A 19,767-nucleotide genomic window follows, 5' to 3' on the forward strand; every position below is an offset into this window, starting at 1 on the left:
ATTCTACACCCTTCTCCGCTTCCGGACACGTCCGTTATACATGAACCGGGACAGGAAAAAAAAATGCATGTAGTATAGAGATTAGTAGGATAACAATACCGGCTGGGGAGCCCTTTTTGTTCGACATTCGAATTCAATAACGTAGGACCATCGGGTGGGACATTTCCTAATACGTGTATTTAATTTGAAGGTTTGACAGACAATGAATAATTCGAACAGGAATTAATGAAGCTACTTTTTCGATGGTTTCCTATTATTATGCGCTTTAAAGTTTCTTCCCATTTTTGTTGGGGGGGGGGGGGGGGGGGGGGCGCCACGCCCAATTGATATCGGTATCGTAGATACGAGCGACGCGGGATCGGAATGAGAGTTCGAACTGTGCCACTTAGACTAGAGCTCAAGAATCACTGATATTTATCGGTAAATAACGATTGTGATATTTCTAGTTCATATATAGACAATTTATTTTTAGATTAAATGTTATACGGTATTTCCAGCAGGTATACGAGTGTTATTGGTATGAAATCTGACTGATAAACGATACGTCAATATATTCCTACGGTCCCATATACTATTTTTAATGTAAGCCTAACTCTAGGGAGCTCCGGCGGCGGAGCTGAGCGGCGCTTGTTCAGAAACCTATCCAAAATTTGACCCCTAACTCGGGCGTGGAGATACCGTACCGGCTTGGGAGACCGAGTAGAATTCGGTCACGCGATGTGTACGTGGTATCTCCGTTGCCCTACTAAAATATACCCAGAATGAAGTAAATATTCATTAAATGTCCAAATAAAGATCATGTCTGAGTTAAAATTTGGGCAATAGTGTAGACTAGTTCAGTATCCATTTTTTTTAGCAGTTTCATATCCATTCTTAGCAAAGGAAATTTAGCCCAATTTTTTACTAATTTTAATCATAATCATAGGTCTATATCACATTTTCCACTTGAATTTGGTTCACATCCGACATCGGGAAACCTCTGTTTAAGGCTTCGATGTCGACGTCATCGCTCAGTACCGTCTCTACGCTATAGCTTTGCAACTCAAACTGAAGCTATCAGTCCAAAATTATGCAAACTTCTCGTATGGTTTATGGTATTACGCGCATGCAAGAAGCATGGCAAGGGTATCGTATAAATACCTCTTGCACATCGGCAAGTGCGTCATTTGCAAATTCGCTGCGATGGAGCGAACACGGAAGAGCTCCTCTTCACAGACATACTAAATTCATTGCGACAGCACACGTAGGTGTTTCGCAGTAGACTTCTACATATGCATGGCTATGCATGTTAGCGCATGTGCTAACAGAACGCGGAAGTGCAGAAAGTTGTGCGACACTGACCAATTTTGAGTTAAGTTGGAGATCTTTTCGGGGCCTTATACCTGATTTAATTTTGAGAGATAAGAAAATTTGTTCAGCTGCCTGATTTGTGCAAGTTTGTGGCCCATAAATTAAAAAAAAAATTGTTACAGCTGTTGAAACGGCTGTCTAATCTACACTTTTTCACAGGTTTCACGGCAAACCGCTGCACAATACAAGTGCATACCGATGGTGGGTTGCGGGCGGGCGCGCGCCTGTGTGAAGTTATCTACCGTAATGTCTCAGAAAAACAAACACTCTCCTTGAAGAAAACCTGCGTACGCCACTGGTACTAGTAGTACTAGGTATACCATACAGGTTAGGCCTCGTGCATTGTAGGAATGTTCACTGCGGTAAATCACTAAATGTTCCACTTTATTTGAAAGTTTGTCAACAGTGCTCAAGATGAGACATATATACTATATACATATATACATGTACATGTCATATTTGTTTATAAATTCAACCCTAGAAAATATATGAAAGGCAAATTAAGATTGAGTAAAAGTTTGCTTTAAACTTGAACCCTTTTTTTCCTCATTTGTTATTGACTACAGATAGACTGGGTGATGTGGATAATTAGAACAAACATGGAAAACAAGTGGAGTAAAAGTGAGACTTGCAATGGAATACCTTATTACATCAAGTAAGTATATTTTTTTGATAGAAGACTATACCCATGATATGATGACGATACTACTATACTAGGTACTACTGCTGCTGCTGCTGCTACTAACTTCTGCTACTGCTACAGGAATTTTGTGATGTATTTTCAATATTATGCTGAAATTTCATGTTTCTGAATTTATATCAGAATGATTTTAGCAGTTAAATAAAAATCAAGAATTTAGGGACATACACCTTTCCTTTATTAAACAACGTTCAAGGTGATTTTTCTTAAAAACTTGCTAGAAGGGGATACTTTCCACTACAGTAAGGGGACTCTTTCCTGTTTTTGTTTATTTTGAATTAAAGACCAAAGTTTGGTAAAAATTGTTGCTTGTCTTTTTCAGTGAAATTTTTAAGCATTCATTATTAATACTATTGGGGCTCAACATTAAAAGACACTCAATCTTCATACAGACCATAGGAATTCAGATCCAGACCCCCTTATGCTGAGCCTCGGTACTATCATTTACCATTTTTTGCTTTGTTTTCCCCTGTGCATACATGTCTGTTATTTTCACATTTGTATAGCCATTACAGCGAGGTCACACAATGGGACCATCCAGATCTCGTGTCTGCTGTTTCAAATTTGAGTAAGTATATCTTTCTTTATTTAATTATACTCCAAGAAATTTATATATTTGTGATGATATTGAAATACATGTAATTGTAAGTCATGGCATTCAAGAGAGTAATGTGCTGTATGTTTAGTCCGTACAGTTGTGTTATATATTTGCTATTTGGTAAATGCTAATATGTTTGCTTTTTTATGCTTTCTCATTTCACAATCTGATTTCAGACATTTTAGTGTAATGTGTTAACTTTGTTTTGAAATTAGCTTATGTTTTGATTTTGTGTATTTCTAGGTACAATGGATAACATACACTTTGGTGCGTACAGAACTGCTGCCAAGCTTAGAATGCTACAAAAAGTCTTGCACAGTAAGTATTAGAAAGCAGTTGATTTTTTTTTTTCTTCTGGAGTTGATATATATATACGCTTCATTTGTAATTGCATCAATTAAATAGTTTCATTCTTGATTACATTTTCTAGTGATGATATGAAAAGTCAGATGGACTGAATTATACATAAAATAATGAAGAAAACGTATGGAAGTAGTTATTTGTATCAAATACCGGTAAGCACATTTTAAAAAGTTACAGGCATTGATGCTAATGACCTTGTGTTTAATCTATTAATTCATGTAAACGTTTAGCAGAAGGGTGCATTATACTTAATGTATGTCCTTTAGTCTGCCACACAACAAAGTATTTACCAAAATTCATCAAAATTCCAGGTGTTAAATGGGTACCGGGAAGGATGCAAAAGTTCATGTGGTTAGAAGAGCAAGTGTGCACTTGTAAAAATGAAGCCTGGCTAGAATGCTTCCCAGGGAGTGGAGAATGTGCATACATTGTGTGCGGGTAAGCCTGAATTCGATGACCGGGGTAATAATATATCTGTAAAGCGCTTAGAGACATCATTGATGTTTTAAGCGCTATATAAAAGCGGAATATTATTACTATTGTTATTAAAGTAAGATTTTGAGAAAACAATAGATCAGTTCACGGTTAGCACATGGCTGCAATGACCCTGAATATCCACGGATCTGCAAAACATGAAGAGGTCCCACTTTGTACATATTGAAATAATCACTCTTTCAGCGATGGAGATGCTACATACTTACCGTAGCCTTTGTTCCCCCCTTTCCAAAGAATACTTCCACATGTGTATCATGGAGTGCTCTGCATGTGCATAAATGAATAATGATTATATAACTTTCATGAGCACGTTTCCAGTATTCTATCTCCGTGTATTTCACAATTTGTTCTTTAATGACCTTTATCTGGTCATGCTCAGACTGCAACCATGAACTGGCTTATTATAGAGTGCAGGAATTACCCATTGAAGAAAAGAAATTTACCTTGAGAGTACTTTCACTAACTGTCAATAATTTGTCAATGTCTCTTATCCCTTCTCTCAGTGGACGTAGTGAACCTCATCACTGTCAGGATGGCTTTTGAGCTCCATGGTTACAGTCACCATAACGACAGTGTGATGGATGCGGTCCAGCTCTACAACATCATCAACGAGATGTATCACATGACCAAGGTTCGTGGGAGGAGCACCCTCAAAGTCAATCGATCTAGTGACCTGCTTCTCAATTGGCTCCTTAATCTGTTTGATATGTAAGTGACAACATCTATAAATATACAGTAGGCTTGTGGGTGCACCATGTGATAGAGAGAGAGAGAGAGACGGATGATTGAGGAGTCCTCCCTCTCTCTCTCACATGGTGCACCCGCAAGCCTACTGTATATCTACATCACCATGCAAGCCGATACTTACAAGCAGCATCTAACATCTATAAACTGTCTAATCTTTGATCATGCAGATTAATTTAATTTGATTTGTGTAAGCCATTTAAAAAACGAATGCAATAAAAGATCCTATAGAAGCAAAAAAGTTATGGGACAGGGGTGAGAGGTCATCAAGTTCTATGTACTTTAGATCATTGTTATTTAGCCTATGATAATATAGCAACAAGAATCAATAATGATAATTTTAATCGTTCACTATTTATGCAATATTCCTACCTGATTAGAATGAGTATTTTGACCGTTATTAACCCAACGAGTGTAGCAGTATTTCTCTGTCATGAAATGAAGAAATGGGGGCTCAGATTATATTCCATTTGTGAATGAGGGCAGCGTGAATATCAATTTAATTATTTGTCATTAAATGTAACAACTTGTATGGCTATAAAGGTCATTAGGATTTTACCAATGCCAAGCCGAGATAAAAGTTTGCATGCATTAGCATTTATCGTCGCCCAGCTGGCAGAAGGGCGTTAGTGCGCGAGCGACTCAAAAACTACTTTTTGAATTATTCGCATTTAAATATTTGTTTCATATTTAAACTGCTTTCCGTCCCGAAAATTGATTTGAAACTTAAAAGACTAATAGAAATGTTATAGTAGAACACGGCCAGAAATTTTGTTCTCGGAAATAAGTCAGTTTTATAATATGCCCTTCTGCTTAGCGCATCATTTTTTACCTAAAATTCGAGCTAACGCCCTTCTGCTGAAATCATGTGTCATTACTGTGTAAAAATGAATGAACATTTCAATTCCCGACCATATTCATTTGACCGAAGCCATCTTTTAAAATGAATTCTGTTGTAAATAGCAAGTTGACAGTGTTATGTATGATGAGGTGCCTTGCATGTACATGTATGTGTCTTTTATTTCAGCCAAAGAACAGGTTGCATAAGAGTTCTGCCTGTCAAATTGGGAATTGCCGTCATATGTTCTGGAAGCATAACAGATAAATACAGATGTGAGTATTTCATGTACCGGTAGTATTAAGTATGAAATCAAAAGGGATCTTAAGCATTATTGTTTTGTGAATGGGAATGCTGTCACTTTAATTGGAATCAGAACATGGTCCTGTTAAATCACTTTCCTACTTTGAATGATTAATGAGCAACATAATACTGGCAAATAATCACCGTTTTGTGTTTTAGGCAAATGAGTGTAATGGCCATATAAGTTCATTTTTAGCAACCTTATCCTGTTGATTTAGTAGTACATTGTGTTTTCAATTGATACATACCTGCCAACCCGTACAAATAATCCAGAATATTCTAATTTTTCAAAATTTTGTGTTTGTGCTAAAGCCAAATTAAGCTTGTTTTATCATGTGCCGCGATTTGAAAGTTCACGCATTGTGTGCTTTGAATGGCTGCATGATCGCTTTTTGGTACAGATTTACCACGTATTACCAGTTACACTGCCGCCACAAGTACAATTTCTTATTTTCGAAGGCATACAGTGTTAAAAATTCCTTATTCTCATTTTAAAATGTTGGCAGGTATGTTGATATGTAAAGATGTCATCCAGTAGGATGCGAAAGTTAATGTGGTTAGATGAGCAAGTGTGCACTTGTAAAAATGACGCCTGGCTGGATCAATGCTCTCCAGGGAGTGGAGAATGTGCATACATTGTGTGCAGGTTAGCCTTAATCCGATGACTGGGGTAATAATATATATCTGTAAAGCGCTTTGAGAGGGCCTGCGGTCCTGAAATGCGCTATATAAGAACGAGCTTTTATTACATGTGAATTGTAAATATTTTAAAAATTGCTAAAGCAAAACCTACTTACCGGTATGTGATTTTTTAACTCTCACAGATTTCCAAGATCTCCTTGCAAATAAAACAGGCAGCATCCCCCGTAAGATGATGACAGAATTCATGCATGATGTTACGCAGGTAAAATCAAGTGTATTTTTAATCAACTCAGGCACATGATGTTTCCTCAAGACCGAAAATCATTGCAACTAACGACATAATAACATTGAATAAACTGAACTTGAACTTGAACTATAACAAACAGATTATAAAATTTTGCCGAAATTCCTTTCCCCTCTGTATTTGAAAAGAATAAATCTTGAGTTGAGACAGCTAACATTATTATGCAGTAACTACAGATACTAAATATGAAAAAGGCAAAAACAATAATTACATTATTGCCAATGGTAATATTTTACATGGCTATATTTGCTTATATCTGTACGCTCTATTTCTCCAGTGCTTGTTTTGTATCAAGTTTCTTCCATCACTATTTATCTTAACATATAAATACCATTTTAAACTAAATGTCAACATTTGTTTATTTTTACAGATAACAAACATGATTGGTGAGAGTGAAACATTTGGAAAAGGTGTTGCAGCATCTGTAGAAGACTGCTTCCAATCGGTAAATATCCCTGTACCTAAATAAACATCAATATAGATCTTCAATAATAATAATAATAGTGTGTTCTTGTATAGCGCACATGTCTGTCATATGTGACTTTCCTGGCGTTCCTGATTATTACCCTGGCTTTAGCACGTGGCTGCCATATGGCGCTCTAAGCATTTCAAGGAATTAATTTCCTGCCAGGTACCCATTTACATCACCTGGATTGAGTGTGGCAAATGTAGATCAATGTCTTGCCAAAGGACATTAGTTTCCCGCGGTAGGACTCGAACCACGGACCTTGTGATCGACAGTCCGGTGACATATCCACTCGACCACGACACCTCTATCAGAGCTACCAAGTATCACGCATTAGGCGTGACATCACACATTTCGAGGGTCTGAAAAGGCTCTCACGCACAACGTGCGCGCTCGATTTAGAATAAACGCTACACCTTATACGTGCGTTATACCCTCGCACGCGCGCTCGCACGCTGATTCATGAAAATGTCACGCATTGCTGATCTTTGAACTTGGCGTCTCTGCTCTATGGTCTTACATCAGTGATTAAGGTCTCCTATAGGAAAGTAAATCACTTACAAACAAACAGGACATGCTTTAAATGACTTCATTTCAAATTTGATGCCAGGTTGCCTTCATTAGATATGTTTACTGAATTTTGATTTAAATGTCTATAACATTCTTAAAGAAATAAATGTGACATATTAAAGCTTACATCTAAACAAATTCAACAAAGGCCCTAACTCAACCAGGACAATTACTTTCTTGAGTTACAAAAAACAAAAAATCATCAAATTTACAAGGGGTATGAATAATATAGTTATTCACTGTACTCCTGAGGGTAAGGAAACGGGTAGAGAATTCCACAGAGCTGAAGCTGATGCTATGAAAGATCATTGTAGTAAAACTTAATCTAATGTGGTATTTCAGTGGTCTCAGTAACCATCTCTATCATAAGTTATCATTATTTTAATCATCATTATTTGTATTTTCCTTGGACAGGCTTTGGGACAAACCATTACACAGGATGACTTTCATCAATGGTTGCTTTCTGAACCACAAACTCTAGTTTGGCTGCCCACACTTCATAGATTCTCTGCTGCAGAAACAAGTAAGCTCTTTTATTTAAAAAAAAAATAATAATAATAATAATTTATGTCATGAAAAACTGGTAAAGAATGTACCAGTAAATGCTTGTGAATATATATATATTTAATTAACTACTTGTTTGAGTTTTCATACAACTGTAAGATATATTTTATCTGATGGGCATTATGTTGAGCCTTACAGACGTGCTTTCTTGGTATTTAGATGTGACTGTAACCACCATTTAGGCATTTGTCTACATGGAAGACGTATTTATTTGTTGTTGATATTATTTATATGGAATTTTATACTTCTACAAAGTAGGTAAGCGACCAGAGATCAAACAGCTGTATGTTCTACCTACCGTAATAGACGAGAGACTAGATTATTAATGTCTTTTTAAAGGGACATTTTTGCTCTAATTGCTAGTGAGAGCCTATGTTCTCTCACTTCGGACCTGTAACTGTGCTGTCTAATTTATACATTTCTTAATGCAGTTTTGAATATGGATGAAATCCTATCATATTAATGCCAAACATCCCTCCCCTCCTCTTTCTGTCTTTGTTTATGTTTGTCTCTGTCTTGCTATCCATTCCTCTGTTTCTGTCTCTCTATCCTCCTCTCTATCCCTCTAATCTACATTTTCTCTTCTTGTCTCTTTTTTCTCTCCCCCCTCTCTCTCTCACTCTCTCTCTCTCTCACTCTGTCTCTCACTCACTCTCTCTCTCTCTCTCTTTCTCTCCTTGCTCCCCCCTCTCCCTCCCCCTCTCTCTCTCTATCTTTCCCTTTCTCTATCTTTCCTTTTTTTTTCTCTCTCTCTCTTTATTTCTCTCCTTGCTCCCTCTCTCTCTCTCTCTCTCTCTCTCTCCTCTCTCTCTCTCTCTCTCTCCATCTACCTCACAGTGAAGCATGAGGTCAAGTGTTCCGTTTGTAAGATGCATCCCATCATAGGACTACGCTACCAGTGCCTCAAGTGTTTCAACTTTGACCTCTGCCAGAATTGCTTCTTCACCCGTAGGTCGTCCAAACATCACAAGCAGAGTCACCCTATGCAGGAGTACTGCCTCTCGGTAATTCTAAATTAAGTCTTACAGTCATGAATACTATCATATAAAAACATTTTTGCAAAGGCAAATGTTATGCTGGGTGAAAAAACTTCAGATATTTAGAAAAGCATTTTGTGATATTAACTTAAAGCCCCACTGCACTACTTATAGCTATTTAATTGTGCCCTCAATCTATATAGCAAACAATACGTAAGCAGTGACCATTGGTCCCCCATGATCCTCTTATTAAATTCTTATGTTTAATGATCAAGAGCTGATTTGATGAGATAACCACCTGTTAGTGACGATGCATGTAGGTCTATTCCCTCCTGGCCAAACTAGTGCAGATAGGCTTTAAATTCATGTTCCAGTCAACACGTGGCTGCTTTAGTCAACTCTTGGTATACTTACCAACACATGTTATGTAGAGCTAGTGCGCATACACTACAATGGTACTCACAAAATGGTAGCTGTATATATTATAAGCCTATAGTAAAGGCTTTATTTATATAAACACAATGAAGGTCAGGATGGCAAATTAATGAATTTCCTGTCCATTGAAATCAGTAAATAAAAGGAATAATCAAGGAGCTTGGCTAGTCAGGACTTGACTTAATTGGGGGATTTGTTTCTATTATTCCCTCTCACATAACATAAAAGGCCCATATAAAGTAAAGCGCTGCACTTTTGGTATTGTTGCAAATGAAAGGAAAGGTGTTCACCTTTTCTTTAAAGACAGAGTGCAGTAAAACACTGAGTAAACCAACAAAATCGAAGGAGGAATTTTCTTATATATATATAAATACACATCAGTTTTAATTTGAATCAGATAACAATGTACCACTTTTTTGTAGAGAAATATTTTGTAAACCACGATATAAATGTGCCTTTTGGCATATAGATTTATTAATAATTCTGTGTGAGTGTTTTTTCGTGGATACCAAGTTGTTTTTATTCTAAATAAGTTGGTCTACTGTCCATCGTGTAATAACAGAGCATTGCAGACACAAACGACATGTCCACCCAAGCTTTAGTGCATGGCAGAAAAGAGTTAATTTTTTTTGTGATGTTAGATGATTGCGTACCAGAACATTGTGGTCATTTTAAGGAACATTTTATAACTCCAGAAACTGTGTGACATTTGACATTGTTGAGAATATAGTGATTGGTTATTTTAATTGAATTCAAATGTAAAAAAACAAAAAACAAGAAAACAAGGAATATTTCATCTGAACTGTTTGCTCTGAAAATGCAAATAAACAGTGGTGGGCCCCCTTAAGCATAAAATTTGGGCAGTTTGTGCACATATTTATCAAAAAGAAAAAAAGTTGGTATTTTCAGCATTAAAATTTAAGTCGGAATCCATGTTTTAAAAACGGTGAACACTGTTTCCCTGTTGGAGCTGTCTGTATACTTCACTATTACTAATATTCTTGCCCTTTTCCCAACACAGAGTAAATCAAAGGAGGATGTCCGTGCCTTTACAAAGACCGTCCGCAACAACTTGAGTAAGAAACATGGCCGCCATATCAAGAAGAAATATCGCTCAATAGAGGATGGTTATGATTCCGATGACAGAGCAAGGTAAAATGACTGAAAATACCTTAAAATTAGATGAGTTAAAAGGAGTGTAACATTTTCTGGCTTCGGATAAGGTTGAATCTAGCAAGCGGTATCAATGAATAACAAATTCAGCGGAAAATTAAAGCATAATGAGCTATTAATAAGTTTTATTGTATGTTCAGCTATAATACAAGTGCCTTATCATTAACTATATTTGTCTTAATTATTAGATAAATAAACATCACTCTACCATATTTCTTATACTCAAGTTAACCTTTGCAATCTCATGTGTTAAAATTGTACCATGGATGCATCTGATATGTTGCACTAGAAATTGCACTAGATGATAGCCATGTTCAAAAGATATGAAAAACTTTTTGTTAAATTTCAAATGACATTGAGAAATACTGACTTTGTAAAATCTTTATTCATTAGAGATGTTTGATTTTGATATTTACTATGATTGATGGATATTAACTAGGGATCTGCTGTCGGAATTTTAATTAAAAAATACTTGAGTGAAATGTACAATATGATTGACAGCTGTGCTGGTGTAATTAACAATCTTGTTGATGTGGAATGTTGGATGGAGGAGGCAAGTTGTACATTACAGGAAGGGTAGTTTGTTACATTCCTCGTCAGTCATGACCTTCCCAATTAAAGGTGTCTTAAAGGGATCCGGTAACTTTGTCTTAGATCCTTTAGAAATAATCCTTGATTTAGCTCATGCTGCAATGATAATTATAAACCTTTAGGTCGGTCAGGAACTCCATGACTTTTACTGACAAGCCGATCGCCTGTCTGATTATCAAGATATTAATGATTGAAATTACAAATTTTGAAGACCGTTCACCAAACGTTTTTCATAACACTACAGTCTATTGGGGAAAACGAGTATGGTAAAACCGGTCACTCAAAGATTTTGAGGTACTTCTTGATCATTTTGAAGCGCGATTTTTTTTTAGGGCTTCAATATTACACCATATCACAGACACTGGTAACATGTAGGACCGTGTATCTCAGATTTAACATTGTTAAACGATCCCTTTAAGAAGTAGGTCATGATTATTGAAGGTCAAATATATTCCAAACATATGAGGCTTACAAGATGTGATGAAAAGAGGAGAGTTTTCTTGCACATATTGAAAATAATGGTTATGTGTTTTTTTTACAAATAGTGGCAAAAAGTATTCAATAACTTGAAAATAAAATTAGACAATCCAAAAGGTGTAGTTTATGGGAAGCAAAGTTAAATGATAATGTTAATGGTTAAGAACAGAATCACATTTTATAGTTGTTCTTACCATATTACAAATATAATTATTATAATCATTAACAATCATTGTTATTTTATTTATTTTCCCCTTATCTTCATTGATTAGGAATGTGTTTTTTTACAATTGCAAGACAGATTGCTGCTTTCTAAACCATATCAAGGTAACAGTTACAGAGACGCCAAGTTCAATGATCAGCCATGCGTGACATTTTCATATTTCGGGTTGAGGGTATAACTCACTTAGCGTTTTTTCGAAAACGCGCACGCACATTGTGCGTGAGAGCGTTTTCAGGCCCTCGAAATGCGTGACGTCACGCACAATGCATGTCACTTGGTAGCTCTGCAGTTATAGTAGCTTTAACTATGAATTTGATATAGGCAGAGGGATATGAGAGATTGATTTATTTGTTGTTTTATCTTCCTATATTAGTGATAACCAAGATGCTGGATTGGAGACACACGTTAGGCTCAGTCAGATGTCAGAGAGGTGAGAAGAGACAAATTGGATTATAATTACAAATGAAGCACTATAGTGCTTCATACTGTACGTTCAGTTGAGAGGTTTGGTGTTCAAAACCACAATCAGAACGATTCTCTTGAACCTCTCACTTGAAAATCTTTATGTATGACATTGTTAATGTGATCGTTTATGAGAGTTAGTTTATCTGACAAAAAGGAGTATTCTGACTTACGTCATGGGCTGAAATAGCGCCATCTACGCTTTCCTAATTCCGACATAGCAGTAGCAACGAATTGGATGTTCGCACCGAAATCTTGTCCTAAATTACACCTGTTATTGATACGAAGCCAACCCGTTTGCAACAATAAGGAGGCAAGAAGGTTCGTTAATTCGATATATTAATGTATAACGAGTATAAATAGTATAAATAATGAGAAATGATGATATGAATGTAATCTAATATGCTTAAGTGATAATGAATGGTGTGTGTAGTATTAGTGTATGCACGGACACGTATGATACCGTATACGGCTGTAGTGGACGTTATATATATGCAAATTAGATGCACGTAAAACAGGTATACGATATATACGATATAGAGTGTAAGCTAGGGTGCTACGTAAGGCAATGTTAATTGTATGCACGTAAATAGGTATACGATATTAACGATACGAATGACGTGTCCGCTATAAGAAGGACGCAGTCATTGATATGCGTTATGCTAATAAGTCTTTGTGATTCAAACTATCTACCACGAATATTGGTCACGTGACTTGAGTGAAGGTATTGTTTATAGATAATTGCATATACACAAATGATAAGAGACAAAGAGAAGAAATTCATTTGTTATTAATCACTGCATTTAATAGGCGAACTGATGATATTATTTATACACATGTATTCGAAAATGCCTGTATGAACAATTACTTATAATCTGTTCTTTTTCTTTATCATGTTTTGTTCATACAGTTTTCACGGAGCAAGTGTGATGGAATTAGTTGACATAGAATAAATTAGCAAGTCAACCCTACTACGACTTTTCATTGACTGTTTCTACAGTGAAAACTTCTCTTCACTACGACTTGCAACCTGCGATGACGTCGTGATTCAGATTACGTGATTAGGTACAAGATGTCGGAAGTGGACATGATGGGGGACAAGGAGAAGGAAAACCCTGTTGCTGAAGCTGTGGACACAAGGTCAAAGCGAGAAGTCAAACTCACTGAGAAAGGTCTGCAGTATCAAGCTGAAACAAAAGGGAAGGAATTTAAGAGATCCATTAGTGCTTGGCGTAGAGCGTCGAATAAGTTAAGAGCTACCTTGAGCGACATCAGTGATGTCAAAGTTATTCGACAAGGTAGGGACGCTCTGCAGCAGGTGATGGACAACGCCATATCCGCTCAAGAAGAACTTCAGATTCTATTGGAGTTGGCAGGAATCGACGATGACAGCCATGAAAGGCTCGACAACATCGAACAAGAACACTCAGAGCTGATGAAAGGAGTACAAGAACACCTCCTCGAACAAGAATCGTCAAGAAAATCTAAAGTTTCATCGAAAAGACTATCATCCTGTCAAAAATGGGTGAATGAATGCTCGTTTGAAAGCCAGGATGATGTGCCGACTAAAGATGTGCCGACCAAAGATGTGCCAACTGAAGATGTTCCGACTACAGAATTGCCGACTAAAGAACCCTTGTTAAATTTGCTGACTCAGCTACAGATTAGTCGCTTGCCACTGCCAGAACCAGATATCTTTTCTGGGGATCCACTGCAATACCCTAGTTGGAAACAGGCCTACGACATCTTAATGGAACATCAAGGTATTCCTGCAAGGGATCGATTCTTCTACTTAAAGAAGTATCTACGTGGCCCACCTCTCGAACTCGTGCAAGGATTTTCTCTGATACACAATGATATGGCATACAATCGAGCTACGAGTGAACTAGAACAGAGATATGGTGATCCATTCATCATTTCGAATGCATTTCGTGACCGACTGGATAACTGGCCAAAGATACCTACAAAGGATTCCAGAGGACTGCGTAGATTCTCTGATTACCTACGACAATGCCAAACAGCAATAGAAAAGATCGGCAACCTCCGACAGTTAGATGACGAACGTGAGAATAGGAAACTCCTATCCAAACTTCCCGATTGGCTTGTTACTAAATGGAGCCGACGAGTCTATGAGCATAGGAGGTCACATGGTACATTTCCTTCATTCGGTACCTTCTCATCATTCATTGAGGAAGAGAGTAACATTGCATGTGACCCAATCACGTCCATTGGTAGCCTGAAGGAGGACAAACCGAAACAGGACAGAGGAAAATCCATGAGAGCGTTAACTATGAGAACCAGCTCCATCCAAGATGAGACAAAGAGGCCAGAACGGAAATCATTCTGTATATTCTGTAGAAATCATCATCACCTTGAGGATTGTCAAGCCTTTGTCAATCAGCCTATGTCCGAGAGGAAGAAGTTCATAAGAGAAAAGGGCTTGTGTTACGGGTGTCTCAAGAGAGGTCATCTGACCAAAAAATGTCGAGTGAGAAGCACATGCAGAGAGTGCAACAAGCGTCATCCTACGCCACTACACTTTGACAGAAGACCTTCAGAAGAAAGGGAAAGGACATCGAACCAGGAAGAAATACAATCTTCAAATTCACATACACTTGTTAATTCTAACGCCACAAGTTATGTGAAAAGCGCGGCAATCGTGCCAGTCTGGCTGTCTCATGAGAATATGAAGGAAGAGAGGCTCGTATACGCACTATTAGATACTCAATCGGATACCACCTTCATATTGAATTCTACAAAGGATGCCTTAGGACTTCATGGACTGAGGGTCAACCTTCTTCTGTCTACAATGTCGACCAAGAACGAAAGGATTCCAAGTGAGAAGATTAAAGGACTCACAGCTCGAGCCTTTAACAGTGAAAAGGTGATACACCTTCCAGCTGCATACACTAGAGACATAATGCCAGCCAACAGAGAACACATCCCCACTCCTGAAGTAGCTCGCTCTTTCCCACATTTGGTTCCAATTGCTGACCAACTTCTGCCTCTGAAGCACTGTGAAATAGGATTGTTGATCGGCTATGATTGTGGAAGAGCTCTGACTCCTCGAGATGTGATTCCCTCCCAAGACGATGACGGTCCATTTGGAATGAAAACTGACTTGGGATGGAGCATAGTGGGTGTTACAAGTCAAGATGAACAGCACTACAACCCCGATGATCACGTTGGCCACAGTCATCGCTTGACAGCACGTGAAATACCCGCTGAACTAGCTGAAAGAGACATGTCCATCAAGAAGAGAGTAACGTTCACTCACAACGTTACAATCAAGGAAGAGATCAGCCCTTCGTCTGTGCTGAAGCTGATGGAAAGAGATTTCTCAGAGAGCAGAAGTGAGGTACCATTTTCGCAACATGATACAAGATTTATGAGAATCATGTCGGAGAATGTCCATATCACAGATGATGGTCATTACGAGACTCCTCTTCCCTTTAAAGAAGATGTCGTCAACCTTCCCAACAACAGATTCATGGCGGAAAGGAGATTGAGTCATCTAAAGAGAAAGTTTCAAAGAGACTCTGAGTATCATCAGAAATACTCGGAAAAGATGGATGCTCTCTTGGAGAAAGGATATGCTGAAAGTGTACCAGAATATGACAAGCAGAACGGCCAAGCATGGTACATTCCCCATCATGGGGTAGTACAACCCAACAAGTTACGAGTTGTGTTTGATTGCATTGCAGAATTTGGAAAGGAATCTCTCAACAAGCAGCTTCTTTCTGGACCAGATCTGACTAACACACTAGTGGGAGTACTTTGCAGGTTCAGACTGGAACCAATCGCATTTTGTTGCGATATACGTGAGATGTTCTACCAATTCAAGGTGAAGGAAGATCATAGGAAATACCTACGGTATTTGTGGTGGAAGGATGGAGACTTTCTGCAACAGCCCCATGAGCTAAGAATGACTGTCCATTTGTTTGGGGCGACGTCGTCTCCAGGATGCTCAAACTTTTGTTTGAAACAGATTGCCAGCGACCATGCTATTGAATTTGGAGAGGATGTAAAGAACTTTGTACATCATAACTTCTACGTGGACGATGGGCTAATATCTGTTCCTACCAAAGAAGAGGCCAAGAATCTGATCTCGAGAACCAGAGAGATGTGCAAGAAAGGAGGCCTCCACTTGCACAAATTCATCTCAAACACCCAAGAAGTGCTGGAAACAGTTCCGGAAGAGGATAGAGCAAAGGGCACTACCAAGACTAATCTCCTACAGGATAAGCTTCCTTTGCAGAAGGCACTTGGGGTGCAATGGTGTGTGGAATCTGACACGTTCCAATTCAGAGTCACACTCGATGACAGACCTCTAACCAGGCGCGGAATACTGTCAACCGTGATGTCGATCTATGACCCTATGGGATTACTAGCCCCGATTGTCTTACCTGGTAAGCAGATTCTGCAAGAGCTGTGTAAGATGTCTGCTGATTGGGACGACCCCCTGCCAGATCATCTCAGAGAAAGATGGGAGAAATGGACAACTGATCTGCATAATCTTGACTCCCTATCAATACAGAGATGCTACAAACCTGCAGACTTCGGTGAGGTTACGACCATGCAGATGCACCACTTCTCCGATGCTAGTTCCGAGGGATACGGCCAATGCTCATACATGAGAATTAAGAATGGAGAGGGAAGAGTCCACTGTATCCTGGTGATGGCAAAGTCCAGGATTGCCCCGCTCAAGGCAGTAACAATACCCCGTTTGGAACTATCAGCTGCCGTTGTTTCCATTAGGGTGAGCACATTTCTTCAGCGAGAGTTAGCCTTGGAGGACATTGAGCATATCTACTGGACAGACAGCAATGTGGTACTTGGATACATAAACAATGAATCGAAGCGGTTCCATGTGTTCGTAGCAAATAGGATCTGTGAGATCAGACAACACTCAGAATCATCGCAGTGGAAGCACGTTCGAACACAGGACAATCCAGCAGATGGAGCTTCCAGAGGGTTTACCGTTGACCAACTCATCACTTCGAACTGGTTCACTGGCCCAGATTTTCTATGGGAAGAGACGGTTCCTCGCGCTGATGATCAGGAGGAATTCGAGGTTTCACCAGGTGACCCCGAGGTGAAGAAGTCTATGGTGAACGCGACTGTAATGGGTGACTCCAAGTTTGATCTGAGTCGCCTAGACCGATTCCCGACATGGTATAGAGCAAAGAGGGCGATGGCTTATTGTCTGCTGTTCATCACAAGACTGAAACAACGTTGTCAAAGAAAACGTACAAGACAGGCAAATGATGACTCAACTTCCCAAGGCAAAGTCTCGGTGCAGAATCTACAACAGGCAGAAACTGAGATACTGAGACACGTCCAGAGTGAAGCCTTTGGGGAAGAAATAGAAATCCTGAAGTCAATCCAGAGGAAACAGGATCTGAATGACAGGCAGAGAAGACGTCAAATAAAGAAAGAAAGTCGTCTCCATGGACTTGACTCTTTCCTGGATAAAAAGGGAATTCTAAGAGTTGGAGGAAGAATTCGAAGGGGAGACGACTCATATGACAGAAAGCATCCCCTGATTCTCCCACAAAGAAGCCACGTAACGGACCTTGTGATACGTCACTGTCATGAGTTGACTGCTCATCAAGGAAGAGGCATGACATTGAACCAGATAAGAGAGAATGGATTTTGGGTTCTTGGAAGCAGTAATCGAGTGGCCAATTTCATACGAAAATGTGTCATATGCAATAGGCTACGTAGTCCCGCACAATTACAGAAGATGTCTGATCTACCGTCTGACCGTGTGTTACCTGCAGCACCTTTCACTTACTGTGGCATCGACTGCTTTGGCCCATGGGTGATAAAAGAAGGTAGAAAGGAGATGAAGCGATATGGACTCCTCTTCACATGCATGCCTTCGAGAGCCGTGCATATTGAGACACTCAATAGTCTGACTACAGACTCATTCATTCAGGGATATCATCGCTTTGCTGCTCTGAGGGGTCCAATACGTCAACTGAGATGCGACAGGGGAACGAACTTCGTTGGCGCAGAAGCAGAGTTAAGGAAAGCGTGGTCAGAAATGAATCACGAACATGTCAAAGGCACTCTAATGAAAGAAGGATGTGACTACGTACAGTTCACTTTCAACGTCCCCGCGGCAAGCCATATGGGTGGAGTATGGGAGCGCCAAATAAGATCTGCCAGGAGAGTGCTTGAAACTTTGCTGTATCAATCGAGTAGACAACTCAATGATGAATCACTGAGAACACTGCTGTATGAAGCGGCTGCAATTGTCAATAGCAGGCCGCTGACTGTGACTGACCTGAACGACCCAACATATTTGGCTCCTCTTACGCCAAATCATCTCATAACCATGAAGTCGAAAGTCTTACTTCCTCCACCAGGCAATTTTCAGGACGCTGATTTGTACTCCAGAAAGCGTTGGAGGAGGGTACAACATCTGATCAACGAGTTCTGGGATCGTTGGAGAAAGGAGTTTCTCCAGAACTTACAGACACGCCAGAAATGGACTCGGCCCCGACGGGATGCTAAGATTGGGGATATCGTCATCATGAAAGACGAGAACTTGCCACGAAATCAATGGTCCCTAGCAAGGATAAGCGAGGTCTTTCCTTCTACCGATGGACTCATTCGTAAAGTGAAGCTCGTAAAGGGTGACTCCGAACTTGACGACAGCGGTAAGCGTAAAGGACCTGTGAAAGAACTAGAGCGTCCGATACACAAACTGGTTTTGCTGCTTCCGCGTGAAGACCAGGACGGATTCCCGACCAAGGAGCCTTGAATACTGTAAGGTGATTAATATCCCTCACAAATAGGTTTTGATAGATTTAAGTAAATATAGAAGTCTGAACATAAGACTATCCAAAATTCGAATTACCCGCAAAATCTGAAAGTCTAGAATAAGACTAGTCAAATAATTTAATTGAAGTTTTAGAACCAAGAATATCTGTAATTGGTCTGTAACAAAGACTATGCTGGAACTGTAACTACAGACGCACATCAGCTGAAATGAAGTCTAATTGAACTGAGTAAACTCTTGAACTAATTGATCTGATTGAACAACTACAAGAACTCTTTTTGTGGATTGACGACATTTCCGAATGAGCTGTAATGACCTTTATTGCTGTTTGTTTTTTGTTCTCTGTTTGAAAAAATGTAATCTAATCAAATTGGAAGATCGAGCATATGACAACTATATTTGTAGAAAACGGAAATTAAGTTGATATACCTCATTTTATCGCATTAATTACCTTGCAAAAAATTACAATGTGATTGCACTTATAAGAATGTATTTAAAGGGTATTTCAGTTCAATTTCATCATTATGCTTGTATGTATTGTATACATGAATGAGCATTAGATGTGAACCTGAATTGAAACCCCCCTTTTGCAACGTAAATTCATGCAGAGTATTTGAACTGAGAGTTGATCCAGGTTATTTTCTCGATTTCTAAATCCAGTACTTGCAAATACAGCTAATTGCTAGTCATAAATGGTGAGTT

At 38.9% G+C, this 19,767-nt stretch overlaps 2 protein-coding genes across 2 annotated transcripts; both read left to right on the forward strand.

Annotated features, from left to right (window-relative positions):
• Positions 1 to 346: 346 nt before the first annotated feature.
• Positions 347 to 13,228, forward strand: LOC100888121 (dystrophin). The gene is made up of 13 exons (XM_030983273.1): positions 347 to 420; positions 1,917 to 2,005; positions 2,557 to 2,618; positions 2,892 to 2,966; positions 4,010 to 4,214; positions 5,278 to 5,363; positions 6,216 to 6,295; positions 6,708 to 6,782; positions 7,788 to 7,896; positions 8,775 to 8,941; positions 10,371 to 10,501; positions 12,187 to 12,243; positions 13,186 to 13,228. Exons 2-13 carry the CDS (start codon positions 1,929 to 1,931, stop codon positions 13,226 to 13,228), a joined length of 1,167 nt encoding a protein of 388 aa, XP_030839133.1. The 5' UTR covers positions 347 to 420; positions 1,917 to 1,928.
• LOC100888208 lies at positions 12,389 to 19,047 on the forward strand. Its single transcript, XM_003731203.3, has 2 exons — positions 12,389 to 12,596; positions 13,186 to 19,047. Exon 2 carries the CDS (start codon positions 13,348 to 13,350, stop codon positions 19,045 to 19,047), a length of 5,700 nt encoding a protein of 1,899 aa, XP_003731251.2. The 5' UTR covers positions 12,389 to 12,596; positions 13,186 to 13,347.
• Positions 19,048 to 19,767: the final 720 nt, after the last annotated feature.

The sequence above is a fragment of the Strongylocentrotus purpuratus genome, unplaced genomic scaffold (genome assembly GCF_000002235.5).
Source record: "Strongylocentrotus purpuratus isolate Spur 01 unplaced genomic scaffold, Spur_5.0 spur5_contig_828, whole genome shotgun sequence".
Classification (NCBI taxonomy): domain Eukaryota; kingdom Metazoa; phylum Echinodermata; class Echinoidea; order Camarodonta; family Strongylocentrotidae; genus Strongylocentrotus; species Strongylocentrotus purpuratus.